At 36.4% G+C, this 24303-nt stretch overlaps 1 protein-coding gene across 3 annotated transcripts in view; it reads right to left on the reverse strand.

The window, feature by feature from the left end:
- The window catches only part of DENND4C (DENN domain containing 4C), a 72146-nt gene that overhangs the window by 26096 nt on the left and 21747 nt on the right, over positions 1-24303 (reverse strand). For all 3 annotated transcript variants that reach the window (XM_041485519.1, XM_041485521.1, XM_041485520.1), the window contains 16 exons: positions 19911-20163; positions 18869-18938; positions 18076-18245; positions 16356-16597; positions 15448-15514; positions 14757-14815; positions 13286-13430; positions 12765-12940; positions 9104-9204; positions 5709-5927; positions 4564-4709; positions 3379-3414; positions 3029-3159; positions 2078-2210; positions 1450-1656; positions 644-772 (listed from right to left, as the gene is read on the reverse strand). In XM_041485519.1, coding sequence (XP_041341453.1) covers positions 644-772; positions 1450-1656; positions 2078-2210; positions 3029-3159; positions 3379-3414; positions 4564-4709; positions 5709-5927; positions 9104-9204; positions 12765-12940; positions 13286-13430; positions 14757-14815; positions 15448-15514; positions 16356-16597; positions 18076-18245; positions 18869-18938; positions 19911-20163 — 2284 coding nt within the window. The remainder of the gene's footprint in view (positions 1-643; positions 773-1449; positions 1657-2077; positions 2211-3028; positions 3160-3378; positions 3415-4563; positions 4710-5708; positions 5928-9103; positions 9205-12764; positions 12941-13285; positions 13431-14756; positions 14816-15447; positions 15515-16355; positions 16598-18075; positions 18246-18868; positions 18939-19910; positions 20164-24303) is intronic.

Below are 24303 nucleotides of genomic sequence, written 5' to 3' on the forward strand. Positions count from 1 at the left end.
GCCCCCTCCACCCCCGCCAAATTAAAAAAAAGCATTTACTGCCAACCATGGGACAAACACTTGGACAGAGGACAAATATCTTCCCTTTTATTCCACAGCTCAGTACAAAACAGTTGAGTAAAACCAGACAATAGATCAAAATTACTTTAATTAAGGAAGGTGGGTTTTGTTTTTATCTATATATTTTAATAGTGACAGAAGACCATAGTAACATCTCCTTCTTTTTCCTTTATATAGTTTACCATGAAGTGTCATCAGGAACTTGGAAGCAAGGATGAAGAGGAAGGCTACTTCAACTAGCCTATTTCCAGCCTTCATCCATTTTGGATCTTGCTATCTTAAAGAATACACCTTAGAATAGATTTATTGGACATGGAAGCACTAGATGGTTCCAAAATTTGTAAATGGAAACAGTGTGAATCTGTATTTCAATAGAATTTTTGGTTAGCTAAACAGCACAGGAATGTAAATTTAACAGTGTAGAAACATTTAGTGTAGATTCAGTCATTCTGTAAGCATGTCCAAAAGGATGGCTTGACTAAGAGAATCAGCAAATCCAAGTGAAGAGCTGCAAGGAACAACCTTGAAAAGATGCTATGAGACATTGGGAGTGACAAATGCAAAAGGTACTGGATCCCCTTACCTTATTGTAATAACCATAGGTGATGGCATTTGGCTGTATTCCAGCATTTTTCATTTCAAAAAGGACTCTCACAGCCTGAACAGGCTGACCCCACAGTCCACAGAGCTGCATTACTACTCTGTAACAGACCTGACAAGATACAGAAATAAGTAAATGGACTAAAGACAAGCATTTTGAAGTGTCTTAAGCTCTTTCCTGATTTCCAAATTTTACACATGTAAAAGGGAAAACTGTGAGAACAACTAGTTAGTCCATAACATGCTACAGCCAGAAGAGGGAGCAAAAATTAAAGAGCAAGTCACAGAAACAGAAATAACACCAGCAGTCATACTGTTGACCATGCCAATTATTTTTTTTTCCATTCAGGTCTTCTATTTGAGAAATAAAGGAGGTAAGGTGCCCACGTGAAAAGCACAACTTGCTGCTGTGTACCTGTGGATACTACTGAATGAAAGTTTGTATGCTGCACACAAACCCATCATCCCTTCAGTGAAGTAAGGCTGCAAAGCACTAATTAAAGTGCAATAAATACAGGGATATTCAAGAACTTCCTTCTGGAAGTCATCTGTGAGAAGACTAGCAACACTGAGTTGGAGTAGTTGACCCAGCATACACTATACTGGGGATAAAAAAGGGACTTAATCTCCAATTGCTGTAGTGAAGCTGACTTGAGATGATTTTAAGGTGGCTTTAAACACAAGTCTAACCATAAGTATGCTAACCTGGTGGTGTCAGCGAAGCACACTGTCTTTTGCACCTTGTCTTCTATTTCACAGTCATGGTAACTTTTTTTGATTTGTACTTGCCTCATCTAGTGGTTCCACTTCGGTTTTCCTCATTTTAATCAGAACATCATAGGCCTGTTGCAGTGCTTTGACCTTAGGATGTGCAACTCTGACATAGGCTGGCAGGCAAATAAACCATAGGCTGTAACTATGACTGAAGAGACACTTAGCCCACTGGGAGGGGCTTACATAATATTTCTTGGCTAATTTATGGGCTGTTTTTATCTCCTGTAAGGGTGAAACAAAACACAAAAGACATAACATCTTGAATCTAGAAATCTAACTCAGATACTGGCTTCTCAAGAGTAAGCATTTAATAATAATAGACACACATTCAGCTGAAGATCCTTTTTTACCATTCTCTAATTAAGATGCTCTGCAAGCAAAAACTAGCATCAGGATCAATCTTTTTTTCCACACTAAGCATTAATTTCAATTTAATTTTATATTACAGTCTAAAGCTTAAAAATGCATTTGACAATAAGCTGTAATCTCAGATGATAATTTTTAATCTCTTCTTTCATTTGCAAGTTACAGAGACCAAACCTCTAAAAACATTTACTTATAGTATAAACGGCAGTGGCAGTTTTACCCAGAAAATTTGTATCTTTCAGTGATCACACAGTGATTACAATGAGACTCATCTGACCTGTTTTGTCCTCTTTGCCATGAGTGCTGGACTATTTGAAATGCTGCTTCCAGCTGGGTGTCTGCTGAAGGAGAGCTTGAGCTCCTGTGGCCTGTCAAAGAGCTTGAAATCTAGTCGCGGAAAGTTTTTATAGCTACATAGATGATTTAAAAAAAGAGAAAATAAAAGTTTTTCACATACCTGCTCATAGCAGGAAAGCCATACAAAGACAACTGATATGGAAAAAAATGACAAACAGGAGAATAAAGAACAAGGAGAAAAAGAAAACAGCAAGATACTTCTAGCCTTATTCATAAAAATACTACAAGAAGATGCCTTGGACATTATGCCTCCAAATGGAAATAAGAACCAGACTGCTAACCATGTCATGAAGGTCAGGGGAGCACAGATGATGATTAACAAGGACAACAGCAAAAAACAGAACACTCATGATCTCCAAGAGAGACAGGAAGAAATAAATTGTACCCAGAGTGTCTGAAACTCCACACTTCTTGCACAGAGCTAAAAAAGACTGAATGCAAGAAATCTGAAAAGTGGAAAGCATGTTTTGCTCTTTTGGTTCATCATCTGCAGATCAGTAGTACTGGGTAAACTCATAACCCACCCTTCATCATTCCCACCATGGAACAAAGAGCACTGCACTTCCTACAAAATACACACAAATGGCTCAAACAGGAAGAATGACACTGAACACATGCAGAAAAGTATTACTATAAAATTGGCAAGAAGTTATTGAAAAAGCAATACCATAATCCACATGCCCTCACCTATACACACCCAAAACACTGACTTCTAGAGGTTTAGAAACTCACCAGAATCTGAGCAGTTCGTATCTTTCAAAGAGTTCTTCTGAATATTGTACTAAGGCGAGTCTTGCACCAGCACAGAACATCTGCCCTGCTAACCCTCACAGGCACTCTAGTTTCACCCTATGTGACTGTCTAACTGTACCTGTATTTTGGCACTCGGTCCTGTCCATCATCAGCAGGTGGTTCTGGTGGCATTATGAACACTGTGTGCTCACTTTTTTGTGACTCATCAAGCTCAATCAAGCGTGTATCTTCAACAGAATCTATATCGACCTGAAAAGAGAGTTTGTACATTAAATACAGAGTTTGTCTTTGTAACAAAATGTCCTTTTCAATGTCAATTATGTTGGGATATGTAAAAAATATATTTAATAGACTGGATATATATAAATTACACTTGTTCTAATTACTCAAATATCAAGTCCACAGCCTTGTATTTCCATTTTTATTTCATGACCAGATATTCCTAAACATTTTCAAGGGCAAAAGTACCTTCTCTCCTTTTTCCGTTCCTTTATCGGGAAAGAGCTGGGGAAAAAAAAAAAAAAGATTAAGAGTTTCTTCTCAACTCAAAATCAAAATCCTAAATAATTATATTAAAGCTGTGCCACTTGCTGAAATATTAAAGAAGAAATGGTAATTTTCCATATTACTGTAGAAGCAATTAAACTCTTTTTCAAATACTTTGGTGAAGAATTCAGTAATCAGCATGCCTTCAATCTGCTGACATTATCTACTAAATACAAAATCCTTAATTTATCAAAGGAAAAGTGCTTTCTCTCATTTTGTTTAGTTGAGATAAACTCCTGTTCTGGAGCTATTTCCAATATGAAAACCTGCAGTAGTAACAAATTATTAACAAAGTATTCTCCAGACGCATACCCCACATTTAGCAGGGAAAAGGAAAGGCAAATACACGTTTGTCCATTCACAAATATTAATTTGATTAGAATCAATACTGAATCAAAGACTCACAGTGTATAAAAACTTGTTATTAAAATGAAGGTTCTCAGAGAAAGAATCATATACATATGCCTTAAAAAATAAAAACAATTCCCTAGCTCTGAACTTTAATATTGTGAAATTGGAATTTTAAAGATGAAGCTATAAACTCCATAACCTACCTAGACCAGAACCATACTGATTTGACTACATAAAAAAAAAAAAAAAAATTAAAAAAGAAAAAAAAAAAGAAAAAAAAAGAAAAAAAATGGAGCAATCTTTCTCCTAAAAAATGCATGTAATGAAAGGGGAAGTTATCTACATAAAGCAGTCCTGACCACATCTGAAACACCAGGCTTGTTTAAAGTTGAAATTGTGGGAAAAAGCACAACGATGTTTTTGGTCATGGCAGATGACCACTGGTAGGAATTCTACATTAGAGGGAGAAACTGAACATTTAATGGGAAGACATGGATGGTATTTTGCTGTAGTGTCAGCTACTGGTAATTCTCACATTATCTTAATATATTGAAATCCTGCAGGCCTTTAATTAAAATTTCCTCTAACAACACAGAAATTATGGCCACGCAAGAAGATGAAGAAAGGAAAATGACTCAGCAATAACCACCAATCCTTTTGAATACTTCCTGCAGAAATTATGTACCTTCCCAACTAAAGGACAGGACATTAACACAAAGCGAACAGAAGAATATTATGTAGTAGCATATTTTTCACCTTTTCTATGCAGTCATCAAAAAATGCCAAGCCAGTATCCTTGTCGCTCACAAAACTGCACTCTTCAATAAAGCGGCTGAATATCTGTGTTTTGGTGAGATGCGTGTAGAACTTCGTATAGGCCCGGTCTCTGCTTTTTAAAAATCCTGGTTATAAAAGGGAACACATAACTAAATACCAGTTAAAGTTCCATAAGAAATTAACACATGAAGTGAGTTAATAAACATAAATGACATAAATCACATAATCAATACAAATTATTTAAGATGCTAATACATAAAGTATTTACTGTATCAATAATAACTACTTATATCTATTTGCATTTGGAAGATTAAAATAACAGCTATTCTTAATAGCTATTTTTTTTACATCTGTGGCAATCAATCACACCCATGTAATCCCTTCTCACTCTGTTTGTTGATTCATTGTGCAAGAAAAAGATGACCTTGTACAAAAGCATCCAACAGCTAAAACAATACTAAAATTAAAATTACGTTATTCTAAAAGGTGATGGGCTTGATAAAATTGAAAACTCTACAAATGATTACCTAAAAATCTCTTCTCAAATATCTTATCCAGTAATTAAAAAAAAAAAATAAAGACAGAAGAAACAAGACCCAAAACACCATCACAGACAAAACCCCTCTGACATTTTATGTAGCGTCCACCTCATGAACAGATCTGAACAGTTAACAATGATGAGGGAAGTGACATTCGTTTATTGCTTGCCATAATTCTAATTTCTGCCTCATTCTCTACAATTTTTCCATTTCTATCAAGACCATTACTTCACTCCTCATTACTGGGCCTTTAGCATTTTTTCATCATATAAATTGAGAAATATTTTTTAATATTAATTTTATTCCCAAGAGATGCCCTTGCAGAATATGCCATGATGAGAGGGCATCATGCTACTAAAAAAAAGCTTTTTCTAATACTAGAGCTAGTGCATATCTGCAGTCCTATATGTATGTATCAGTGTTCCAATCAACTTTGAATAGCTTAACTTTAGACAACTGCAATTTTAAATAATGCCAAGAACTGTACAACCAAAGGGAACTTTGACCTCTAAAGTTATGCAGCTCTTCAGCTCTGAAGTTGTAACACTGCCAATGCTATCAGCACCTTGTTTGCCCCACCCTCACCTTGATGATCAAACAACGAATCGGCAGCAGTTGCTTTATTAGAAGGTGCCTGTGTGATTGGCTTGAGGAATGTTCTGTAACCCTTCAAGATAGATGCCATGAAACGGAGAAAAGCTTCCTGGATCTCCATCTCAAGTTCTATCATCTTCTTCTGCCAGGAGAAATCTGCCTCTATAGGAGTCATTTCCACTGCAGAGCCTTCTTGAGTTTTCCTGTGAACTAGAAATGAGCAACACATACAAGCCTTTAATAAGAATTCAGTGCATTCAAAAATTTGTTTCTATTTGCCCATGTTCATAAGTGATAAGCACTAGGAAATCCCATGATTATTTTCCAATTGAATTGGTTGACTAAAAAGGTTACCTCAAAAGTGTATTTTTCTACCTCATGTAGCAGTCTGTGACACAAAACAAGGATATCAGCTCAGTTAACGTTACTTCATAGTCAACTGAATATAGTCTTTAAATAGTAAATCAACACAACCACAAAGAACCATGTGTGGTAGTTTTTTACACTCCCTGCCCCAACCGAGCTCCTTTTGGGCTCCTATACAATCTCCAGTCTCCTCAGGCATTCTCTCCAGGCCTTGGCCTTGATTAATGCCTCCTGAGCAGTTAAGGCCCCCTTCAGCTTATCAGAAACATTGCCTGTTCTCAGGAACTGCTGCTGCCTAAAAAACAGTTTTGGCTTAATGGACGGGCTTGGAACACTATTTGACTGAATAAACTTAACAGCTTAAACAGAACTTAAACTTAAGCTTAAACAGAACAATATTATTATTATTATTATTAGTAGTAGTAGTAGTAGTAGTAGTAGCAGTAGTAGCAGCAGCAGTAGTAGTCGTAGTAGTGGACTTTTGAGGAAAATTCCAGTAGTTTTCAGTCCACCGTATGAAGACTGACAGATGACTAAAGATAATACTTTCGTGACACTATGAAGATTAGTCCTAAGCCAGGCTCTCTTAGCTCTCCTGGGCAGCTATGACTGCACCAGTGCCTAATTCTCAGTGGTACCTCTTGGAGCAGACCAGCTCCCTAGTTTGCCATGCCATACTCTGAGGACCATTGCTGAAACCTGCTGAAAGGGCCTGGGCTACCCCCCCCACCAGTACTGGGTACCACCCAGTCCTCAAAGCTCAACCTGTCACCCCTTGAGTGTTGTCAAGGGATGGAAGTATCTCACTGAACTCAAAATGAATTTTCAACAGGTACATACACATTTGCATACAATTCTTTGGGTCTGTGTGCATGTATGTGTCAATGGATTTAAACACCCAATGGCAAGTACAGTATGAGTATTTCCATCTCAGATCTGTAATGAAGTTATGGCGGTGCTTACAGTAAATCTTATTAAATCACTTTGTTATATCAGTCAACGACTAAGTGCTGCTAAATCCTTTAGACAAACCTGGGGCTCAGCTTGGACTTGGCCCCTTGGTCTCAGGCTGAGTTCAGATTCAGTTGCACCTAGCGTCTATCAGGGATTTAGAAAGCAAGTGGGTCTTCTCTGAAATTCTTGACTCTACTGAAGTGTCTCCCCTAGCTCTTTATACCCTTGTTCCTTTGCATTCCCAGACTTTTTTAAACTCATTCTACCTTGATTCTAATCTGATTTTCCTTTTGTTCTTCATCAGTGACAGAGTGAATCTTGCTACTGAATTTTGTTGTGCTTTTGCAAATTCATATGAAACATGCTTTTGCCAATAGCTTTGCCACTGATTCTTTAAGTGACCTAAATCACTCATTTGTTACACTATGTTTTTCCTGTTCTGAAGAATACACATCTAAAACTGCTTTTCTAACATCAGTCCTAACATTTTAGTGCACCTAATGGTGGAAATAAGTAAGTGACATTTAGAGTTTACTCTTGCATTCTTAAAAAGACAGCAGCAGGTATTGCTGAAAATGACAGTTCCACACTTATAACAAAATATCAGTTATAATAATAAAATACCTCTACATAAATAGAAATAAATTTTACAATGTAGCTATTATAATATTGCCAAAATATAAAAAATATTTAAGAGAGACCACTGGTTGTGCTCAAGACAGAATTAGGAAGTAGTTCCTAATGAATGATACACACTGCTGATAAATGTAAAAGTAAAGATTTTCTAACAGATGAAGTAAAGGCTATTTGAAAAAAAAATCATAGAAAACTAAGGCAGGAACACCTATCTCTTAATTAATATAATCTTTTTGCTTTTGTCATTTATGAATTTTCTGCATCTTAGGTACACCTATGAGGTCATCATAGTTTCCTTCCACATACCAATATAACCAAACATACCCTGAACCATCTTACCTGAAAGAACCTATTTTCAGTTAGAAAGAAACAATACCTGAAAACTGTTAGGTCAGTTAGAACTTTGCTCCTATCTGTTAACGACATTAGGCTGAATACAGCCAGTCTTTATTTTTCTTTTTACAAAACAGTTTGTCAAAAATTAGCTACTCCATTATTGTGATAGAAAAGTTATTATCTAAGATATTCACTAGCACTGGACCCTGGGAACTACCACCCCATCAGCCTCCCTCTGTGCCTGGGAAGATCATGGAATAGATCCGCCTAAAAGGTGTGCCAAGGCACAGGGAGAACAGGGAGGTGACTTGAGACACTAGCACGGCTTCACCAAGAGCAAGTCCTTCCTGCCAAGCCCAGTGACCTTCTGTGATGGTGACTGCATCACTGGGCAAGGGAAGGGGTACAGATCTCCAGAACTGTGTAAAGCCTTTGAAACAGACCCTCACAGCATCTTCTCTCTAAACTGGAGACAGATGGATTTGACAGGTGGACTGCTAGATGGATAAGAAATTGGTTAGTCCTATCCAGAGGGTAGTGGTGAATGGTTTAGAGACCTGATGGACATCAGCGACAAGTGGTGTCCCTCAGGGGTCCATATCAGGGCCTGTGTTATTAAATATACTCACAAATAACACAGACAAAGGGATTGAGTGCACCCTCAGTAAAGGGTGAGAGACACCCTTTGGGTGTGTCTTCACCCTCAGCCAAGGGTGAAGATCACACCACGCTGAGTGATGCTGTTGACATGCCTGAGGAATGGGATGCTGTCCAGAGGGACTTGGACAAACTCAGGAACTGAGACCACGGAAATCTCATGAGATTTAACAAGACCAAGTGCAAGATGCTGCACCCCGAGTATACCCCCAGTATCAACACAGGCTGGGGGATGAACAGATCTCTGTTCTCACCCCCAAGGACTTGGGGGTGCTGGTGGATGAGAGGCTGGACATGGCCATGAGTAAAGGATAAAAAAGAGATTAAATTCTAAGAATTCACATTTAAAGAGTCTAACAAAAAAATCACACTGCATGTGATAGGAGGAAATCATACATTTATATACTCATTAGAAGTTCTTATTTTATCTATTTCACCTGCTGCAAGCTGTGGGTGCAGTTTCTTTAAGGTGCTGAGAAGACTTTTACATGGCTTTTTAGGAAACTGCTTCCAGTTGGTGCTCTTCTTATCATCTGATCTAAAACACAGGAGAGACAAAAAAGGACATATAAAATAGAGACAGTATAAAAAAGAACAATATCAACAGCCTTAAGTCACTTCACTTACAGAAGACAGTACCTTAAAATTATTTTGAAATCTTGTCACTGTACCTATTTGGTAAAAATTAAAAAAATGGGACTGACATAACTCAGAATTTCATTTATTCAGATACACAACAGTATAAAGTGAGTAATGAGTAGAGTTTCTTCCAGTCTGCAAGGAGATCTGCCTTCAGATTTAATTTAGACTTTATAGACTATTTCTCTTTCAGATTTTTTATCAGCCTTGCCAATATTATTTAAACACTCTTCTGGATGTGATTATTATACAAACTCTATTCTAGCATAAATCTGCCATACCACTGCTCCTACAAATAAAGGCAGTTCTGAGTACAACATGATACTGAAAGAGGCCAGATCAGTCTGAGAACTTGATGGTCATACAGTATTTTGCTATATTCCTATGGCAACCCAGTCCCATCTTCACAGTCTAACAGGTACTAGAAAGACTAGGAATTCAGTTCACAGCTGGAAAGTTATGTGGTTGATTAAGCACGGGGGTAAATTGCCTAAAGGGATGCTCATCTTCTTTAAAGACAACAACAGATACAAAAGACCTTCTTTAGCAGTTGGATATAAATAAAGAGAAGGGAATAAATCCCAAGAATTCCTATGCCTCTTTCTGGAAGGCAGAAGACGGGAGAGAATTGCTCTCACAGAGAATATACCAAACCTCTTTGAAATGAAACCTAATCAGTTATGAGTACCCAAGCTGATACTGGGACTAGCTGTTTTTGCACTCTGCATCTGCGAAATACTTGTTCCATTATTATTTGCTTTATTGGCATGAACACAGAAATATCTTTGGAAGGAAGTCAAAGTTCATGGAGTTAAAGAAAAATTCCATGCTTATGGATGCCTTTGCCCATTCTTCCCCCACAATAATGGCATGCATATAAACAATATAAGTAGTACCATTCCAAAAGTGACAGGAAAAAAGTCCTGCCTAGAAAATAAACTCTCAAATCTTTGCCCTAAAAAGGCTAGCTAACATTGAAAGATCATTAAGTATCACAGAGAGAGTTAAAAAAAATTAAAAAGTAATAAGGAAGATGCTGAATGAATAAAAGGCATATTTATTTATTTTTTCAATTATTTTATTTTAGGTATTTGGGTATTTTATTCATTATTTATTTTGAAAAAAAGGTATTTAGTATTTTTTGGTATAGCTTAAGAAAGCAGCATACTTGCTCTGGAAATGGATTTTTCTATTAAGCAGTCTTTCCAACTCAGTAATAGTGCTGTCAAATGCTTTTACACCTAAATAAGCAAGCAAATAAATCCAGCACTACTGCATTGCCATAGAACTAAAAAGGGGCAGAAACCAATGTGGATAAAACAAAATGAAAAAAAAAAAATCTTTATTCACTAATAACACAGTATTTTCATAATTCTATATTATCTTCAAGACAAAGCGCTTTATGGAGATTTGGGCTTACCTATACACCTCCAAAACTGAAAGATATACTCATTGCCAGGTTAAAAATGCTTTATAACACAGCTACCAATACCTCACTTTTTAAAGTCAAAAGTTACAGATGCTGAACTCCTGTGGAAGTCAAACATGTATAGATAGGATAAATGCAAAATGGGTAGCAAAACCAGAAGAGATCAATTCAGTATTGAAAGAGAAGGGTGCTTATAAGACAGTAAAAGAAAGGGTGGGAAAGTTGACTGACTCATAAGAGGTCAGCCACTAGTAGATTTTTAGTTCAACAACCAAAGTACTGTTGGTACTTGGTCTTTCTAACAGTCCTAAAGCATCCTAATATCCCCATCTCCCTGCAAAATCTCCTGGTTTTATCTCTGCAATGCAATCCTCAACTTCCATTCTACTTATAAATGAAAATACTGAGGTATTTTTCCCTGCAAGTATCTTCAAATTATTAAGTTATCTGTCATGACTTTCTTCAATACATTCTTCTTTCACAACACCTACAATTATTCTCTTGGTGGCATAATACTTTGTTATAAACTAATGAAAATTATTTTTGCAGTGTTTTCATGGAGACTTAGGGGAAGGAGAAAAACACCCCAGATAGAAAAAACAAAGACAATTTGTTTCATTGTTTACCATTTCCTTTGATACTACTAACAAAAAAATGTATGTCAGTAATGTAAAGGAAACATTAGCATCAGTAGAGGAAGGATCCTTCTGAGACAGTAAAAATCAAGTAAGCATTTCACTGATCCACAGGTCAAATTACTAACTCTAACTCAAGTGAGTTAAAAAAAAAAAAAAGTCAAGAGTTAAAAAATTACATGATAAGTAAAGCTAAATTTTCACAGAGAAAAGATGTGCACTTGATTTAGTGATGATCACCCTCATCTTGAACTAGCTTAGATCCATCTTTCTATTTATGTTCTCGTTAAAAATTGAAAAGTAGTTACTAAACACTGAAAAAACTGATTTTTCATTTCTGTTATTTGTGCTCACAATATAGAAACCCAGAAGAATTATTCTGAATTAGTCTCTCCTCAAGAAGGTGCAAAGAAACTGTTCAAGGAGTACTTTAATTTAAGAAAAGTACTATAATACAATACATTAAAATATTTTAGAATTAATGTAGCGAAGACACCAAATTTTGCTTGATTGATCTCACCAAAAAATGGTCCTTGTAGGTTCAGAAAGATTTCTTTATTAACACTAACATGAAGTAGCCCAAGTGCAAGACAATGTCAAGAATTATTATGAAAGATCCTGAAGCATTCATGTTCATGTAGGTTGCTTTAAGATGATTAAGTCCAACAACTTACATAACACTGTCATGACCACCACAAATCATGTCCACCACTGAAACAAGCACTGTATCTACATGTCTTTTAAGGACCCTCTAGGGATGGTGATTCAGCCACTTCTCTGAGCAGTCAATTCCAATGCCTGACCACGAGTGAATAAAGTTTTCCTACTGTCTAATCTAAAGCTCCCCTGCTGCAACTTGAGGCCAATTCCTTTCGTCTTGCTGCTTGTTACCAGGGAGAAGAGACTGATCACCATCTGGCTACAGCCTCCTTTCAGGCAGTTGTAGGGAGCAATAAGGATCACTTCCCCAGGATCCTTTTCTACACACTACACAACCTCAGCTCCCTCAGCTGCTCCTCACAACACTTGTGCTTCAGACTCTCCACCACCTTCTCTGGACATACTCCAGCACCTCAATGTCTTTCTTGCCCAGAACTGAACACAGAATTTGAGATATGACCTCACCAGCACCCAGTACCAGGGGACAATCCTTTCCCTAGTTACTTACCATTGTTACTACCTTTATAGCAAGATCTGCATCACATTTTTGTAGGAAGTGTGAAGTGTTGATCCTTGACTTACTAAGTTTTAATTTACTTTAAAGCGTTAGAAATTAGGAAAAAAAGGGACAGTAAGAAACCACATTGGATCAAACAGTGTTTAACAATTTTGTCTCCTGAGCACTTCAGCAATCTCTTCATCTACAGAAAAATGTAAAATCTCCATAGAACTTACATGTAAACCATGTTTGTGTCTAAGTCAATGCACACAATATCCTGTGGTGGATCGTACAGATCAAAGTATCGTGAATCGACTCCAACAATAAATGGAAGAGGTGCACTGAGTACGGTGGCCAGAGACAAAGGACAGAGGGGGATATATGGACATTGCCACTGAAATGGAAATATCATCTGAAGGAAAAATTAAATGAAATAAATGCATTAAAACAAGACAACAGATACTGTATATGAAAAAACAAGAAGTTACATACAGCACATTGAAATGAAATTACTAAAAGCTTTGTAACACTATCAGAAAAAGGTCCCCAAGTTTGTCACTTTAATACAGTATAACTCTCAGTTAGCTATGCAAAAATCATTATCTTTCTAAGAGTTACTAGATAGGGCAATTGAAGTACATGCTATTGCTGGGGAAAATGACCATTTAGTACATCAGTAATTTTAACTTAAAGCCTTGTACAACTGTGATGTTTAAATCAATTTCTCTCACTGCTTTACAGAACACTTTGTACTTACAGCTACTACAGCTTCAGCAACTCCTGTCAACACAGCTGGTCTAAGGGAGTGGAGGAGGATCTTGCCTTCTAGTAATACAAAGAGTAGCAGAGTGGCACAGTTTTCTGGTCCAAGATTCATGAGCAAAGTGCTAAAGTTTGCTCCACTAAGGAGTGATGGGAAAGGAGAAGAAAAGAAAAATGTTACAGGGTTTTAAAAAAATTCACTACTATCAAACTTCTGACAGCTGTCAATGTTTGGGATCGACTAGTTGAATGGTGCTAATACATATCAAATAGCTACCTATCTAACAGCTATCATGTCATTTTAGGGCTTGTACTATCCCAAAGAAACCTAAATTTAAATTCTATTGCTAAAGAAACATACACTAAATCATGCTACTGCTAAATTTGTGGTGTTTACAGCACTCTCTCTCAGAGATGCACTGGCATCTTGTCTTCATACTAATAAAGCAAAGCTAATTGCTAATTCAAACAAAAATAACACCAGCAATTTCATATGATGAGTTACCTCACACAAGAATCATGAAATAGAGTATACATTTGATCTTAGAATCACAGCATCAAATTCCTGTGTGAGTCAAAATTAATCCATCATTCTAATGGCGACATGCTTTTAGTTTATGTGGTTTAGCCTCCATTCAATTTGTTGAGACTGTACACATTTAGGAATTGTAATGACATCTGTGAGTACAAGGGTGTAAAATCTGTCCTTAAAAAAGTTCTTACATGTTGTTTTGCAATTTAGTGGCTGGCTGCAATTTTTTTATCCAAATGCTTGTGTAACAAATGTTATTAAAGATGGGATTCTGCATAAAGAATATTATATGATAATGTTTTGGGTGGAGAGAATAAAAAGTGAGAAGATTTTGGTTTTTAACTTGAAACCAAAGATGAACAGAGGGGTTGAAATAAAACCACATATCACAATCATAGGGAGAACTATGAACATAGAATCTAACCCAGAAGATGCAGGAAGCATCCACAGATACTGCATCAACCTTCAAGCTTAAATACTAATTTGGAGGTATACCCTTGAATTCCTGAAATGTTTGCACACTTGTGTATTCATGGATTTCACCTAACTGCTTGATGTTATTGTCTCTCTTGGATCCAAAAAGGGGGAAAAAGCAAGATAGCAGTCTCTATGCTATTAAATTTTGCTTACTACACTGGTTCTGAAAATATAAGATCTTTAAATATGTTTTTCTCCTCACAAATGTCATATTATTCCTTTAGAGTTCCTGCAATAATCTGGCAATTCATCTTTATTTCAGGATAATTAGTGATATTATACTTCCACAAGGACACATGTATGTCAAGACAAGACCGTGCAACATTATAAATGCATATTGAGCTTACTGTTTATAACATCATGATATTGCACTAATATTTGACTTTCTTCTATGACTGACTCCTGCTTGCCTCTGATTTTTTCAAGTAGTATACATTATAAGCATTAATAATGATACCTTAATGGCAACGGTGTAGAAACTGGCTGTGACAATATTAAAGCATCATGGGCAGAAAGCTGAAACACATAAAATAATAAGAGATTGACAAGAACAACCCCAAATTTAATACAATATTACATTCCAATATAAATATATATCCATAGTCTCATAAGCTGCCTGGCATACAGACACAATTACTTTGGGACTCGGGCTCACTAAGCGAACAGAGCTCATATTAGTCACCGAAACAATTCTGAGAACTACAGGAAATTGTCTGTGACTCAGTGTTGAGCATGCAACTGCTGCTAGGTGATTACGCAGAGAAGCACAAGAGACACTGCTCCGGGGGACTAACCTCTGCCCCACAGCAGTGGTTGGACAAAAGAGGGGCAGGCAGAAAACAACCCTACCACTGAGGTAATGCAAATGGTGCCTATAAAATGAAAGCATAATACATGGCAGGTATTTCAAAAGTGCAAGTAGGACACTTCTGCCATCCACACTACCTGAAGTATGAAATAGTTTGTTTCCCTTGCTAAATTGTACCAGGTTTGTATCAATGAGAGAGAAGGCCAGGCCATCTACCTCCTCACCTCTCCCTTTTGGGAAGGGTGTATTCAAACCCAAGTGAAAAAAAAAAAGTAAGAAACCAAAGGCAAGAGAGGGTTTGTTGTAGCTGGACCTTAAAATGGATGAAAATTTTGCTTACCTGCACAAGAATCCTTGGCCTTTGTGGTGAAGGGAAAGGTATATTGTGCATAAAATGGGATATATGCCTGCAAAGAAGACAAGATATTAGAAAAACAGCACCAGGGTGTAATGAAGGGCTCAAAACAATGTTAACCACATTTTAGAATTAATATGGTAGCATTTTTTAGAAAGACTTTTTAAGATTTCTTTACTGTTTTGATAAGTCTAATAGCCTATTTATGCAAGCCAAAATGAAGAAGCTTCATTCACTCAATTGCATGCCTGAAAATTAATACTGGCAGCTTCAGATATGTAAGCAAAAGATAAGAACATAGTGGCATTTAGGCAAGCCACTTCAAATCCCAGGCAGGCAGCCTAACCCTCTTCTCCAGTTTCTAAAGATATTCTGCTAAGAGAAAGTATTTTCCTGGATTTCTTAACAGTTTATAAGGTAATACCATTTTCCAGCAAACTTTCAGGAGCATGACAAGCATCCTCTGCAGAGTCTGCACACATATTCATAGACATGAACTAGCTGTAGTGCCTGGAAACAGACATAGATATTCACCGCTGATGTGCAGCATTCCTGAGCTTTATATTTACTAAGCTAAAGCACAGGACTGAAAATGTAGCACATATCACAGCACAGCCTGTTCTGTGCTTGATGTAGCTAAAAGAAAGGTAAACAGGCTTGACATATTCTAAAAAAGACCCAGACTAAAATCCAGTTAGCTTCGCTGGCACTGCAAGAGCCAGTACTGTTAAACAGAAGCAGCAATAATTTCTATCAGTACAACATAAGCTAAACAGCGCAAACATGATGGTGGATCAACTACAGCAACTAAGCAACTGTGACATGCACAAATCACATGATTTCTTGAGCTTACAACTACATTCCCACAGCAACTTCAAAAATGTTTTACATACTTTTCAATGGGAAGAGGATGAGGTCCAGAGACAGAGAGTTTGTAGATGAACATAAGAAATTTTCGAAATGCATCAAAGAAGGGCCAGTGTGAGAGAAGACAGATGCATTTGTTTGAATTGATGGACTTGGAAGTAATCACTTTTCTCTCTACAGTTGTCAGAAGACCCAGCTGTGATTGCTGTTTTTCTGTTAGCAGCTCCCGGGGATAAGGCTCATAAAACTGGATAGCAGCACCATAAACCTACAAGATGAAGAAAAACTACTAAGCAGGCCCAGTATTTAACAGGAACATGGCCCAGAACTTTTGATGCATCTTTAAGTCTTTGGAGTTTGTACACACTATAGTGCTTTTGCTGGTACCTTATGAAATTACTTTAGTTATATAACATGCACAAAGCAACCATATAAACAAAATGCCTTGAACTTTTCCTCATTTTCATTGCACCTTCCTCAACAAAGTATTCATACTCACTTGAAAGGGAAGGAACCAAACCATCATTTTGTGACAAAACCTTACCCATTAATCGTCTGGGTCAAAAACATCCCCAAAATCTCAAACCCAAACCCTCATGAAATGTTTCTGTTTAGTAAATTACCCTATCATTACCAAACTAAACAATAAAACTATTATAGCTTTGACTTCCATCATTTTATCAATTTAAAAAGATATTTTCTAATATTCCTTCCTTATTTGTCTGTGTTTCATAAGTGAGTTATTCTGGCAAGCTTAGCAAAAATTAATAAGGAAAGAAAAACAGTGACAGCTACTGCATTCCTCCTTGCAAAAGAATATTAATAATTTGAAGCAATGTGGTTTTCTTCTGTTTGGAAATGGATAAGTATGTACATTTTTTTGTTAGGGGTGTGAGACAGAGTGGAAGTTGAGCTGTTATCACCAACAGAGTCAAACTGCTGTTTATTGGACATCTGCACATTGATACAGAGAGCCGATCACACGTTACAATCACTTACTCCCTCATACAGTTCACACACATTCACAAGTGGCAAGCTGAAACAACAGCTGGGAGACCAACCCTAAGCAAAGGCTCCCTTGCTTCATCAGGAATACCTCTATTACCTTCCTGCCTGTAACCTAAGTCATACAACACATTTTTGGTGCCCTTGTGTGCTGATGGCCTTATACAGATTCAGCAGACAAATCTGAATTTTAGAAGATAGAATTCAGATGTTCTGAATCTATCCCTTCATGCAAATTAGAGTCTTTCACATCTTACCTCTCAGTGCACATTTTTCTTCTCCCTGCCTTCCGGTAACTAGTTTTCAATTCACTGCAGAGGTATGTATAGAGCCCTATTACAGAAAGTCATGTAGCCCTGCTATATAAAGTCACATAGAAGTGTCTTTTAAGGCAACCAAGTGAAAATTGTAACAATTTGCTACATCACTCACACGTGTTAAATTCTCTTTAATATATAGCCTACACTTCCATTCCCATTACATGGAAGAACAGGGAAAACCATGTTCTGTGAGGTTTGGTTTTGTCAAGTGTATGGTTCAACCTACATATGAGTAAACAGCACATACTCTTCCAGCTGCTTCCTGTTTTGTTTCAGTTTCATCTTACATGAAAGCTTAAGAAATATAACTTTATAAGGGAAGTATCAGACAACGTATTTCTCAAACACAGAAGAAACAATTCCTATCTAGCTCCATAACAGCCATCTGAAATAAAAGCAAAAACATGGTGTGGAGCCATACCTTTTCTGCTGAAGAGCAGGTCAGTACAAATGTTGAGAACACTGGTAGTGGATATTTGGTTTGAGGGTCCCAGCATTCAATAGTAGCTCCCATAGGAAGGCAGAATAGAGGTACAGAGTCTGACAGTGGAAATGACTCATAGTTCTCTTGAGGATATCTGAAAAGTAAGCCTCAAAAACAGAAAAAAGAAAAGTAAGCACATTTCCTCTGTAGGCCCTAAATATTGCAAGCAATATATTTTCCACAAAATATAGCTACATCTACACAACCATGGGTTTACTACTGCTGCTCATCTTGCTTGTTCTGTGGAACACCAACTTTGTTATCTATTCTTTCAACTTCTAAGGAACAACAAAATAGTTTCAGAATTGAAGGGAGGAAACACATTAAACTTTCAAAATAAACAGAAGATATTTAGGCATAAAATAAAATACAAGTAAACCTGAACAGGATTTTTATTACTCCTTCTCTATTATCACCAACACAAAAAATAGGAAGTCTTTTCTTATATGTGTAATGTTTGCAAAGACAAAAGTTTGCTAAAGCTCCTCAGTTATCAAGCCTGTCATGATAAGAACTAAAATAATAAAGAGAAATGCTATTCCCTTTTTTTTTTTCCTTGGGAAAAAATAAGGTGAGTAAAGAAGGCATTATAGAAGCTGATTTCAACTGACATCCTCCAGGACCAGTATTCTGACACACAACACCTATATTTTTTAAATTATTATTTTATTTTAACAAGGCATTTGAATATTTTTGTTAACATGTTAAGACAGCTTCTAAAATTACTTACCAGCTTTATATGCTAAAGAGTTAGAAGCTGGCACAGACTTCTTGTAACAAAGGTATACACTGGAACCCCACTGAAAGACATAAGTTTCATCTCAGAACCAGGCAAGATGACAACATGCAACAGAAATCCAGCATTTGAATATACTCCCTTTCCAAACAAATCAGGTATTTTAACAAAAAACATTACAGAACAAAATTACCAGCTGGCTGCTGAGTGCATGCAAATGACAAAAATGAGAATTCACCCTTCTCTCACTTTTTAGAGATTACAGGATTTACATAAATTAACCACATCACACACAACCACACTGCTCTCTGACCTATTTCAACAAAAGAACAAGCAAAAGTGAGGCAGATTCATTTCCACCTTCAAGTTTCCTTGGTTATTTAAAAGTAGACTCTTATGGGGGACCTCATTACAGGAAGTCAAGTTCTAATTATCATAACTCATAATTTGAAGCTTTTATTGTACTTCTATAAACTGGTTATTGACACAGTGTTTTTGCAGTTTGGCTACATATACTCTACCATTCAAAAAAACTCACTTATTCTACTGCAAGTAAATTAAATGCAAAACAGACTAAATAAAAGAGAACCAATTAAAGCAAAGCACACTGAGAAACTCCAAACAGTAATTATCACCCTTATAATGCATTAGTAACACAGGTGTTATGAATAACTAAGAAAAAAGTATTTCTGCTTTATCCCAAGTGTCAGCATCCCCAAAGGGTGTGGGAGAGATAATTAAAAAAATAAGTTAAAACTTCATTGCACTACTCCTAAATAGCACCTAGACACGAATATGGAAACTGAAGTAGCAAATAATCAGTATGAAACAGTAATTTCCAACATGAAAGGAAATCAAAGCAACAAAACCTACAAAACTGACATCTCACACATGGTATAAAGAATGAAGGAATTCTGATGTAGTGATAGAACACAATTACAATAGTGCTAAGAAGAGTTTAAGGAGCTCCTAATTTAAATATATGTGTTGGGCTAAAAAAAGAAAGAAAAAGAAACTCAAGCTTACAGATACTCACCATCCCACAGTTTAAATTCTTATCCACTTTACAGAACGTGTGAGGAGGGGTTTCCCCTTTGCTGGTAATAATAACACAGATATCTGTCACTGCCAGTGAATTCTGGGGTCGCACTGGAGGGGCCCTTCGGTAGGTGATGAAGATGCGTTGCGAGGAAGCCGAGCTGTTGTTAACATTAGCACAACGACCATACGGAGTAGCTTGAATCACCTCACAGCCCGAAATTATGCGTTCCTTCCCCTCGTAGAGAACTCTGCACACAGGAAGGAAACACTATCATGTGCATTCAAATAGATATGAAGTTACTCGAGTGAATTTGGAGCAACTGTCCATCCATTAGCAACTTATGTCATCATTGCAACATTTTAACATGAATCTCTTACATTCTCTTCCATCATGCAGCACCTGAGGCAGAAGAAACTGCTCAGAAATATTTCAAACTATACTGAATTCTCTATGGGAACAAACCAGAGTTACAGAAAAATAAAATCAAGCTACATTGAAAAGGGTTTAGTTATATAACTAGTTGAAATGCTGCAGTAACAATGAAAAATAAATACAAATTCCACTTTAAATTGCTTGGACACACCACAGTGGATAATTTAATCACTAAAATTACTGCTAAATCTTTTAAAACTTGGGTTTTTTCTGGGGGTTTTTGTTAAGTATTTTTTGGTTTTGGGGGGTTTTTTGTTTGTTTGGTTGGTTTTTTAAATAAATATTTTTGGAAAAGCACAGCAGAGGACAGAAGTCTGCTTCCCAGATGAATTTTTACAGAAAAAAACAATCCAAGCCCAGTAATAATTGACATTCACAGTTTGAACAACAGTGCTTAAGACAATGAGGCAGGAAGACAAACTAATACTTTGTTCCACAGTAAAGGAAGAAATAGTAAGTACAATTGACTGTACACCTAGAAAGCAGAATATATCTTATATATCTTGTATATCTTATATATGGCTGTACAGCAACATTCATGTGGTGCATGACTTCTTTCTTTTTGCAAGATCACTAACTTAGATCATCATATTTTTAGCAAAAAATGAAAGATCCTTAACAGCTTCACAGCAGCTAAATAAGCTATAACGTTTCCCTACCTAACATAAGCTATTAGAAAGTCACTGTGAGAAAAAATGTGGAAGTCAAAACATACTGAACAGTCTGAACATTTTTAATGCATAGATGCTATTACAGGGCAAGCTTTATCTCCCATTCCACACCCCAATAAGCATTTGCTTGGTTCTCTGCAGTACATACAGAGAACTTGCCACCTTCAAATCAGTTTTTATCATAACAAGACGTAGGATAAAGGTAACACATTAAACCTTTGTACTTTGTGATCTCCAGCTTCTCACTCATAGTCCCTCACAACGTTAAAATAAGAAATAACCCCACAATACATATTTACTGTCCCCAAATACCTCTGGTTAAATGTTTGACAGACTAGTACTAAGGACGTATTCGAAAAAAGTCATGTGTCTAAGCCAAAATAAGAGTCTTTTTTCATATCCAACTATCCTCAGAACTTAAAAAAAAAGTATTATTAAACTTCCAAAATGACTTAAAGACTATTTCCATCATTAAACTGAAATATGTAAATATTACTATTTATTATGATTTAACAGAAAAAACACATCTTGTCATAGTATTGATGACAGACATAAATTACAGGCATAGAATACTTTAAAAAAACAAAGAACTCACATGAGTTGTGACTAGATTGATGCAGCTACCAGGCTGCCAATTTATTCAACTCGTTCATGGAGGACAACAATATTCAACAATGGTTTCAGTTGCAAAGACTCTGTCTTTACAACAAAGTCTGACCACCAGACTTTGTACATTTTAAACAACGTGTACTCTCAGAACCAGCCCAGTAACAGCATTTCCAGGTCGCAACATTAGTGTTAATATACTACCTGCTGGTTCAAAATATTTATAGAAAAGTACGTGTACCTGAACTACTTCTAAACTAGAGTAACATTCTGGAAGAACACTTATTTTGTTCTTTTTATTGGGTTACCCTCTCCATAAAGTTAAAGAACCTCAAACAAACTTTAAACAAAAGTTAAAGAGCCCAAAGAACTACAATGGTGGCAGCTCTCAGGCCACATCCATAGTGAATAAGGCATTTACATGAATTCTTCACATCACTGTCTACATCAATCAGAAGAAAATACTAACAGAGCAGTCTCCAATAAAAGTTTCAGTTCAGTTTTATTTCAGTTTCACGTATTTTAAATAAAATAAAAATTATAAATTTATTCCAGAAAGATTTGTCAGCTGTCAGCTTATGAGAAGGACAGAATTAATCAGACTGTTCCAGCACTCCAATTTAATAAGTTTACAAGTATTGTAAGAAAAATACTTTAAGTGTTCAAGACTTTATCAGTGGGCTCACCTCTCACCAAAAGGAAAAAGAAAATGAAAGCAACACACACCTCTACATGTACATTAGAGAAGTATTATTAAAGCCACACTACTTCCTAACCTCATGCATAGTTCTCAACTTACAGTACGATGCTGTATCTGCAAGCAAACAGAAGAAAGCCACCACCCATGAATCACTCAAATTAAACAATGATTTTAATGATTCAGAGAAAATATTCAGAAGTGATGCATGAAATAGTGCACCTGACACCCTGTGCACACAATGTCCTCCCTGACAGGGTAAGTTTACTTCTACTTGTTTCAGCTTCCAAGTGTCTGCCTTTGATTAATTATTATTGATCACGGTTATACTTGTTTCCTGCCTTTTTACATTTACAGTTTGGTCTCGATCCTAAGTACACATTATTTGCTACATTATTCTATCAATGTCAATACAGTTTCACTTCAAGCAAAATGAAAACCAGATTCCTCTAGATGTTAGTCCTTTGCAAGAAAGACCAAAAGAATCTTATCATCTCATTGTAAGACTGTTTGACATTGTATGTGGAAGTTCTCTCACGCCCAGTTCTACTGATTTAAAAGTGTACTTCAATGCATCAGGTAACAGAGTTTAGAAAGAAGAAATACAACCTTGTGGCTATTGAGTTAAAAACCGTAAAGCATAGAAAATTTTGCTTCTGGAAAACCATTTCAAAACAGTCAACTTTTGTGAATTGCATTTGTGTAAGACTGCTGTCCAGTTTGACTCCTCCTCCTCTAGGTCCAAACACGATCCTGTCTTTCAGAGTTCTTAGGCAAAATACGCCTTTATAACTCCTCTTCCTCTTTCATTTTTCAAGTATTGAAATAATAAAGGAACTTACATAAGTATTGTAAGGTGAGAAAAGTGGTGGATCAAGAAAAGGGAAAAGACTGAGAGACTTTTTTTATTTAAAAGACTTTTATTTCTACTGCCATGTCTATTATTATTTGTCTGAACAAACAAGTTACTAGCTTCATCATTATTACCCTACACTGTTCTAAACACCCAGCTGCATTTGTCACAGTGGTGGGATTAAGGAACAATTGAAGACGGTGACTGCTAAGAACATCCTCCAGTTTCTATCACTCTTCTTGAAATTTGGGTTCATTTTCTTTTTTGAAACACATCTCTAATGAAGAAGATCATCATCATCAATTTGTTCAAATTATATACCTGCAGACATTTTCAGAAATCACACATATAGAATCACAAGGTCCTTAGCAAAGAAACCCTAAGCAAATGAAAGCCTCCCATACCACTTTAAAAAATTTTAAAAATTTAAAAATCATAATTTCTTTACTTACATAAAGCAAGCTACCTAACTTTTGCATTACTTGGTATTACAAGAACCTCGCTTCAGACAAGAAGTCTGATATTCTTTCTTTTCTATACCAAGTGTTATGAATTGCAAAACCACTTCTACTTTAAAAAAACATTTTTCTGTCTGTTTTTTCTTCAGTGTAAGAAATATATGCTGGAGTGCTAACAGATTCCTAACTGAAGTGTAAAACAAAGAAGTGAGATTTTGTTTGAAAGTCTCGCTCCACATAACCAAAACAGATCTCTAATCTCAGTTCTTGTCTTTTTCTGGAACATCGGCAAAAAAACTGGTGAAGAAAACAACAGAATTACAGTAAATTAACTATTTCATAGACATATAAGATACTACATTTTACAGACACATTTAGGAAGAGGATCTTAGAGATCTTTTATCCTAGGAACGAACCTTTATTTTTCCAACTAATATTTTTTCCAACTAATTAATCTGATTAATTCTGGGAAATGTAACATCCATGGCCTAACTGTGTGCAAGGAAGTAACTGCAGCAGAAATTCACTCTAGCAACTTACAGACACTTTGATTCAACAAGCAGTGGACAAATAGAAAGGAATGAGGATGTAGCACACAGAAATACCAAACAGAAGGACAGTGGCAGACAAACAGTAGAGGATACCCCTATCTCCCTCTTCACCAAATAGC

The sequence above is a fragment of the Pyrgilauda ruficollis genome, unplaced genomic scaffold, assembly GCF_017590135.1.
Source record: "Pyrgilauda ruficollis isolate IOZ18807 unplaced genomic scaffold, ASM1759013v1 scaffold71, whole genome shotgun sequence".
Taxonomy (NCBI): domain Eukaryota; kingdom Metazoa; phylum Chordata; class Aves; order Passeriformes; family Passeridae; genus Pyrgilauda; species Pyrgilauda ruficollis.